This window comes from Marmota marmota, unplaced genomic scaffold (assembly GCF_001458135.2).
Source record: "Marmota marmota marmota unplaced genomic scaffold, marMar, whole genome shotgun sequence".
Taxonomy (NCBI): Eukaryota; Metazoa; Chordata; class Mammalia; order Rodentia; family Sciuridae; genus Marmota; species Marmota marmota.
In genome coordinates, this window is record NW_025999999.1 from 4,161,846 (window position 1) to 4,170,539 (window position 8,694).

Below are 8,694 nucleotides of genomic sequence, written 5' to 3' on the forward strand. Positions count from 1 at the left end.
GACACACCCTTGGGCCTTGGCTAAATTTATCCAGTGCTGGCCTGAGGGTGCTTACATTCTTTCTCTCAAGTAATAATTTCTTCATTTGGGTTTCTATAGTCACCGAATTCACAGAACTCCTCTACATGAACCAGTTACAGAAGCCAAGGGGTGTAAACAGCAGCTGAGCATCTAATTAATTTTGAACTTTGAATTCAGAGCAAAGTTGGCACTGAAGTACACGGCAGCTGCTCGTACACATGACACCAAGGATCTTTTTCCTGAGGGGTGGGTGACAGAGGCCCTAGCAGGTGGGAGCCAAGTCAGCCTCAGGAACTTGGTGGCTTATGAAACAGGCCATGAGAGGTGGAGCCTGTGAAGGGTAGTGGGCAGAGCTGGACAAGCCAGGGGAGAGTTCTCAGGATCTCCTCCAGATAGCCCAGGAACCGAAAGGGGTGAAAGTCCAGGTTCAACGTCCTGTTCACGCTGCCAGGCTCCAAAGTTTAATAAGGGTGGAAACACAGCCCAGTCTAAGGAGGCTTTGCAAACTCAGGAGCCCAAAGCTTTAGGCAGGTGATGCCAGAAGATGACAGGGACCAGGCTGAAAGTGCCACCATGTAGAACAAGGGCCTGATGCTGACAAAGCTCAGTCTTCAAATGAGGTCTGAGTTTTGTGTGAGATTTCTGAGTTTTTAAGACGTAGGGTGGGTGACACAATCTATGGCATGCAGCAGAAGATCCTGGGGGTGGCCCAACCCTGGGATAGAAGGAATCTCAGGCACTGGGAATCACCCTGGGTACAAGGTAGGGAGCCCCTGCCCCAGGTCAGGGAGATGAGAGGTGATCACAACCACCCACCCACCAAGGCCACGGGGCTGCTCTACCTTCAGCTCCAGGTCTGTGTAAATCTGTGGCCTCAGAAGGCTGAGGAGGTAGGATGCACGGGAGAACTTAAACCCTGGAACAAAATCAGAAAAACCAGTCACCAGTGATCACTCCTCAGCCCCTCCCACCTCTTGGGGCTCACCTGGAATGATCTCCTCAGTGACTGCTGCACCCCCAATCACATGGCGCCTCTCGAAGACCACCGTGTTCACCCCCAGTCTCTGCAGGTACGCCGCCTGGGGGTCACATAAGGCCCTCTCTCATCCCTCTGGAACACCCAAGATCCCTGGGAGCTGACCCATGGTCTTGGGGTCCTCAGTGCAGAGCCAACACACTACCCTGTGGCTCATGCTGTTCAGATGTCTTCCAAGGCCTGCTTGCTTGTCCTGCCCCTCCACATCCCAGCGGAAGGTGACCTTCTCTCCTTAGAAGGCTGGTGCCCTAGGAATTCTTGTCACATCCTAACCCTGTCCCAGATGTCCCTCTCCTCCAGGCCGGAGAAAGCCTCCTTCCCCTTACAAGCCCAGTGAGAGGTGGCACAGTGAAGTTGAACTTGAGAATGTGAAACCAAACCCCAGGTTCAACCCTGCATCCCTTTCTGCTGGCTCAGCCTCAGTGCCTGATCCATCCTGTCTCAGTTTCTACATGTGCAAAAATGGGGTTGTTATTATAGGACTGGCTCTACCTATCTCATAGGGCTGCTGCGAGGATTCCCTGAGCTGGTCCCTGGCACAGGAGACACACAATAACTGAAGCTGTGTCTACAGCAGAACTTTATTGGGGGCAACAAATGATGCAAGGGTTTCTGATACTTTTCTTCTCACATTTAGGGGGGAAATCAATAAATATTTGCTGAACTGAGCTAGTCCTGAGCCTACAATCCTACAGTGCTGGTCTTCCCACTACCACTAACACCAAGGAATGGTGAAGTTCAGAAGTCACCATCCTTGGTTCACTGGGCAACTATGTGCCAGACATCAGATGCACCTTATTACAGTCCACCATCTTGGAGATGGGCACAATGGTTCTCCCTGTTTTACAGATCAGAAAACTGAGGCTCTGTGTGGTTAAGCTTGAATCCAGCTCCCAGAGCATGACATCTGGAAGCTGCCTTGACATGCAAGGGTAAGCCATGTTATTCTCCAATTAGACATAAGCTACTTCACAGAATGGCCTGAAATAATTACTGAGAGACTATGATAAAATGAGATGGAGCAAGCTCTCTGCACAATTTTGTTTAAGCACAAACAAATCCAAGGTCTCTGTGTCATCCACAAAATATGAAATGCCCCTCTCTTGGCCAGATTGAGTGACTGCTACTTCCTCACCAAATTTCAATGTCCTCATCTCAGTCTCTGCTCCCTACAGATAAGAGGTACTGGAGTTCCCAGTCAGAAGGCTGTCCTTACTTTCTGACAGTGTCTAACCTACAAGGTGGGGCCTCTGACTCCAAACCCTTATTTTCTCAGGCCTTTTCCCAAGTCATCCAACCAAAGCTCAAATCCTCTATTAGGTTCTTTCTAACACCTTGCTGAGACACCCCACGGCTCTCCCTCACTGCCAAGAGTAATCAAGACGACTTGATTAAGCACAGGTGCATTTCTGGTGGTCTTTGGCTGAAGGGCATTGACATTAGCCCTCCCTGGGCTGGAAACTTCCAATAGTAAGAGCTAGCATTCAGGTCAAGTTTTATGTGCCAGGTCCCTGCAGCACATTAACTATTGCCTTCACAAATGGCTTCTTGAGGGTAGGCACGGCTGTTCTCATTTTATGTGGCTCAGAGAGGCTGAGTGACTCACTTAAACCTTGACAGATAGAAAGTGACAGAGCTGGGAGACAAACCTGCACTTACATTAATATCAAATCAGTGTTTAAATTACCGATCAGTTGAGCTGCAAAGGGTCCCCTGCAGAAGGTTCAGGTAAAACTGATATGTTGTTTAAGGTATTAAGGTCTTACCGTAGTCCCTGGGCACCCCCTTTGTTGATACTTTAGAGCTGCCAATGCTTAAAGAAGAGGTTCCATATTTGTTTAATACTCTCAAAGGCCTCTTGGAAGTACCTGGACTCAGGGTTTAGAAGCAGAGCCCCAGAGTGACTCTGGCCTGGCTGAACTTGGGATCTAGTAGACACCTGCTGGGTACATGAGCCCTGGCCTCTCTGCTAGGGAGCTCTTGCTGTCACGTGAGCACTTGGAGATGCAGTAGCAGTGTGCTTCAGGTTGTGGGTCATCTGAACCTGTCCCAGCAAGGACTGCCCCCTAACCTGGAGTCAGAGGCCCCACCTGCCTCATGCTCCTGATCCCCAGGGTCCCACCTGCTCCCTCTATGCCAGATAGACGTTTCCCCACATTTTCACCAGCCTGCTTCTGAAGCTCCCTGACTCTTCCGCAGGCCACGGGTGGGGTCCCAAGTATTATGGAAAGGACAGGAAAGGGAGCCCATGATATCCTCCCTGAGTGGCTGCAGATACACATTCAACCCAGCTCCTGGTCGGCACCGGAGCACGCTTCTTTCCTCTTTCCTGCCACTTGCTCACTTCTCCCTGTGGCTGCTGAGAGCCACAGGCTCTGGGGTCAGTGCAGTGGGACTCAGGGAAGGTACTCACAGCCACCAGCCCATTGTGTCCTGCAATGAGAGGGGGGAGGGGAGGACAGATCACTGGTCAGCTGGCAGATGCACATCCCTTGAGGGAGAGGGGCCCATCTCTGCCCCACCCAGGCAGATCCCTGGTGGTCCCACCCACTGCACTGGGAGGAGCAATTTGCCTGATTTGCCCTGACTTGAAAGAAGTGCTGGCCCCTGGCTCTGTCAATGGCTCCATGCCGGAGTGAGGGTCAAGGAGAGAGTCACGGTCACAGGGGCTTCCATCACTAGGCAAGGAGCAGGTGACCGAGGGAGCATCCCAGTTCACATGGTGGGGACCGGAAGCAAAAGAAAGGCGGCCAGCACGCTTTTGCACCTGGAATAACCAGCCACCCAGGTGAGCACTGCTCAGGGGCAGAGTTGCTGTTAATTTTGGCCTAAGAAGGCTTTATCCACACAGGATGTCCCTGTCAGTCTCATGCTCTAAAAATGAAGTTTGAATAGTTAAAAATGAAGTAATCAAACACACTCAGCTACTATGGGCGTGTGCCTCAGTGCTAGCTGGCTGGGGGGAATTTGTTACCTTAGTTTTTTCTAAAAAGATTTCTAAAATCTTAGGCGGGCTGCCCCTGGCCATGAGCCCTGAATTTGGCTTTGGGATCTCATGTTCCCCACCAAGTGGGTAGTGAGCGCAGCTCTAAGTAGCTCGGAATCACCCTGGGCAAAAGTATGAATTCCCAGAACTCCCCTCCTCAGTGCGTCCTTCAGCAGGTCAGGGAGGGCACGTGTGTGCTAGAGCTGATTCCTCATTCGATCCCAGGTAATTCCCACCCAGGTGACCTCAGATCCACATGTTGAGCACACGGGCCCTGGAGCCGGGCGTGGCCTGCCTCCTCCTTTCCCCACTCTTAGGAGGAAATGAGGCTATTGGTGAAGAATCACTTGCACGCAGAGAACAGGCCCCAGTGCTTGTCGGCCAGCTCCTGTGACCCCCAGTCTATTCTCTCCTTGGTGACAGTCACCACTCTGAGTCTTTTAGATGTCAGTGGATGACCATGATCCTGAGCACCGACCTGAATCCAGTGTTGACTCAAATGAACTACTCAGCTGTTAGCCTGGCAAATGTCCCTAACCAGGGGCAGCGATGGCCATGTGATGCATCTCCTCATGGCTGAGTCAGTTGCTTTATGGAGGCTTCCCAGGATGTGAGGGGTCACAACTGCATTCTTATCGTTCCTAATGGAACCTGGGCTTTTCAACCCCCTTTGACTATGATCCACAGGAAGAATCTAACAACATGATCTGGCACATGCCACGTGAGTAAATGCATTTCAGAGGAAAAGGCTTTCATGTACTAATACTAACTCTCACTGTGTGATAAGCATGTGATGATCTATTTGGTTATATTTCATTTTAAAAAGCACTGGAAAATTGCCATAAGAAAGTTTAAAAAATATGCTGGGACTTATAAATATTTGCCTGAACCTGTAGTTTGAGAAGCCCTTCTCTTAATACACAAAGCAAATTCAAGAAGGCAGGCTGTCTGGGGCTCAGCCCAGCTCTGCCATTGACAGAGAGGCATTTAGCAGCCAGGAGGTGAGGCAGAAAGGGTGCTGGGGATCTTGCCGCAGTGTGGGCAGGATGACCAATAATATCCATAAAGCACCTGGCCCTTCGCAGGCCCACAACAAACACAGCAGCTGTTTGCCTTTAATTAGTGGTGCTCATCAATTCTGGAAAACGAATCAAGTCTTCTGGGCAACAGAGTCCAGTCCATTGACAGCATGTAAACCCCCAAGGGCACAGACCCAGAAGGATGAAGGCCCAGGATCTAGTGTTCCAGAATTGCCCCCTCCCCCATCCTGGATGCATTCTCCTATGGCTTCAGATGACCTGTCCCCTTGAAGGGTCTTTTGCTGCAGGCTCAGGGAACCCCTAGCCACTTCTGGGGATCCTCACCCCAGATAGCAGGTGTGTGGGACTTATATGAGCTGACCTGGCACGGGCTCTGCGCTGCCAGCATCAGATTTGCTCACCGTTGGCCGGCAGATGTGCTGATGGCTGGGAGCCCCCCACCCCACCGCCCCTCCCCCCTCCGCCAGCCCTAATCACCAGCTACAAAGCCCAGGTACCTGCATTGTAACAAGCTCCTCAGGGCATTCTTAGCTACCTTAGTCAAATGACAATCAGGGTCTCTTTGAGGTGACTGCCAGGCATGACTTCAGGGACTCAGATATAACCCTCATCTCAGAAGATGCCACTCTGCTCCTCACTCAGGCTGGAACGCCCCTAAATCAGGTAACTGAAGCCACCTCACTGAGACAGTCACACTGTGGGAGAGTCACCAAGGCAGCTGGCCCATGGGAGGCCCATGGGAGCCCAGGGGGGCTGTGACCAAGAGCTGAGGGGAGGAGGGGCTTTTGGGAGGCTCAGAGGACGGAGCGCTCCCCCTGGGTGCTTCCCGTGGGTGCTGGACTCCAGGAAGTTTGTGAGCCCACTATCAAACAGACCATTGCTAAAAATTAAATCCTATAAACTTCCTAGTAAATATATTAAAAGCAATGGTAAAAACTACTCAAAATCACCACTGTCATTTTGCTACACTGGCCTATAACCATGCTCTTGAGGTCACCTGCCTCTACATGCCTGGATGAGGCCTGCTACTGTGTGTCTCCCCTAAGTCACATTCAGTGACCTCCCAAGGGTGGGGCCACATGGGAGGACTTACACGCGGGACACGGCAGGGCTTGATCTACTGTGCTGTGGACTGGCAGGCTCAGGAAAGAGATGGGAAAAATCTAACAACGCAGATGAAATTTAATGGGATGCTTGTCGGTAGCGTTACATTGGGAATGAACAGCACCAAACATGGAGAAGATATTCTTCCAGTATCAGAAAAAAATATTATCTGACCGAGCAAAGTCATTCCTGTTATTGAAGAAGGAATGAAGCTGGGACATAAATCTTCACTGTTTCACTTTTTCCCCCCATTTCTTCAAAGTGAATGAAAACATCAAGCATCCCTTTCCAAGCTATGACCACTCCGGAACTGCGACCACAGCTTGGCAATTGAGTTTGGCAAAAATCAGAGAGTACTGGATCAGAATCAATTGGCCACATGGACTTTTAATTAAGAGCACTGTCTACTTGACTTTTAGAACTGTGTGCTACATATTTTTTAATTCAGTATTTACAGTAAATGTGTGTATGCGAACACTCCTTCCCTGGAGAGCGGACGGAGGCTTTCACCAGCTCATGGCTGCTCCCAAGCAGAGGGCACCTTGGGACTGTGCCCAGCACGGAGCCTGGGCATCCTCTTTTTTTAGGCATCACATTGAAATGAACCCAGTTGGAAATAATGCCTTCAGGCCTTCTGAGAGTGTGAACGGGTCACCCAGTCACATGCAGACTTGAGTACTCTGAGGCTAGGGGTCAGCAAAGTGTCCCAGGACCACACAGCATGTCCCCAAATGTTTGAGAGGAAAACATGGCTGTCATCCTCTGTGGACAGTAGGGTCTCTGGGATTCAGTTCTGTTTTTCTCTTAACTCCCCTTTGTGAAGTGATTCTGGTTTCCTTTGGGGATGGGTGATCTCAATGGTGAGGTAGTGGTGACATTTGCTGTTGTCCCAGGGTTCTTTCTATTCAATGAACCATGATTTCCAAGAACGTGGTGAGAGCTAGCTCATTAGTTCATTTAGCTGGAGACAAGGGAAGCTTCTGCACTCACCTAATGCCACTCTAGGTGACAAGACTCAAGCCCAGAGAGGGCAAGAAATTTTCCTAGACCACACAGCAAGCCATCGGCAGAGCCAGCACTAGAACAGAGAGGCGCCTTACTCAGAGACCAGAAGGTCTTCCCTCACAGCCCCGGCTCTCATCCAAACTGTGACCAGGTTGTGCCCAGAGTGAAGGGAGAAGTGGGGTTCTGCAAAAGGGCCTCTCCGGGCCTCTGGGCAGCGCTGCCTTCCCGCCTTCTTTACCTGCTCCTATCACCACCGCATCGTACTCAGGCCTCGGGCGTCCGCCAGCTTCCCAGTGAGCATGTCTCCAAGCGGGGCAGCGAGAGGCACCCCAGGCCCTACCGAGACCCCGGCCGCTCGCAGCCATTTCTGCCTCCAGGAACCCGCGGGCGGCCAGCCCTTCGCGCCGCCCCAGGCAGCGGGGGCAGTGGGGAGGCGGAGGGGAGGAGCGCCGCTGGCCCGGCCTGGCCCGCAGGTCCTCCACGCGCTGCGTCTGCGCAGGGCAGCCCCGGGGCGTTGCCTGGGAACCCCGCGGAGTCGGGGCCTTCCGCAGGACTCCGAAAGCGAGGACCCGCCGTCGGTCCCGAGGGCTCCCGTGGGCGGGGCGCTGGGCTGGACGGGGCGGGCCCCGCTTCTGGTCACCGTCACCGCCACCGCGTGCCCTGTCGGGATTGTGGGGATGGCACAGCAAGTGGGAGAGGGACCGTCAAGTCAGTCCACCCCGGCTCCTCCTCGTCCTCAGGCTTCAGGGTGGAGTCACAGTCGGAGGTAGGGACAGTTCCCCACCCAGGAGAGCCTCGGGCCACCTTTAGCGGGAGGCCTTCAGCCAGCTGCACTGAAGGCTACACGTCTCCTAAACACCGGCCACTCAACAGGCTGCTGCGGTCTGCTCCACTTAGGGCCAGGTTCACTGTGATTCTTGGGGTTTGCCTTTTTCTTCCTAAGGTCTGCACATTTCTGTTGGCATCTTTCCCATTTCCCAAGAATCCTCAAGGGTTAAAGTTCACATTTGCAAATAACCTCAGCTGAAGTGCTTTCTTACTGTCCCTTTGGGCTGTCTTCAGTCAGGAGCCCCTTTCTTCCTTGGCCACTCCTCCCCAGATGGTCCCCTGTAGGCAAAAGGCTCTTGCACTAGTCTCACCCTGTGTCACAGGAGCCTGCTACTAAATGACTCTCAGAACCAGAAGAGGAAAGACCGTCCCAGTAAGCAGGCTTTCTAAGAACCCTTCTCTCAGCACAGGTACCCCTCTACACACAACCAAAGTTCACACTGTGTCAATCTGCTAAAATCTGATTCAGGATATATGCCCCAGTGTTTTAATAATAGTTTCCCCCTACCCATCATAGGTTCCACATCTATAGATTCAATCAGCTGCAGATTGAAAATATTTGGAAAAAAAAAAACTGCATCTGTACTAAACATGTCAGACGTTTTTGTTACTATTCCCTAAGCAATAAAATGTAACTATTTACACTGCATTTACATGGTATTGGCTATTGTAAG

General features: G+C 51.8%; 1 protein-coding gene across 19 annotated transcripts in view; it reads right to left on the reverse strand.

The window, feature by feature from the left end:
* Pyroxd2 (pyridine nucleotide-disulphide oxidoreductase domain 2) overlaps nucleotides 1–8,661 on the reverse strand; it is a 32,637-nt gene extending 23,976 nt beyond the window's left edge. For 2 of the 19 annotated variants that reach the window (XR_007349103.1, XR_007349102.1), the window contains exons 1-4: nucleotides 7,431–7,800; nucleotides 3,402–3,490; nucleotides 1,007–1,100; nucleotides 864–937 (exon numbers count right to left, since the gene is read on the reverse strand). Coding sequence is in view for 14 of the 19 variants with exons in the window: in XM_048807127.1 (XP_048663084.1) it covers nucleotides 864–937; nucleotides 1,007–1,100; nucleotides 3,402–3,490; nucleotides 7,431–7,557 (384 nt within the window). In the remaining 5 variants the exon portion in view is untranslated. Of the gene's footprint in view, nucleotides 1–863; nucleotides 938–1,006; nucleotides 1,101–3,401; nucleotides 3,491–7,430 lie in introns of all 19 variants that reach the window. The other 17 variants (XM_048807127.1, XM_048807128.1, XM_048807122.1 and 14 more) reach the window with 14 other exon arrangements.
* Nucleotides 8,662–8,694: the final 33 nt, after the last annotated feature.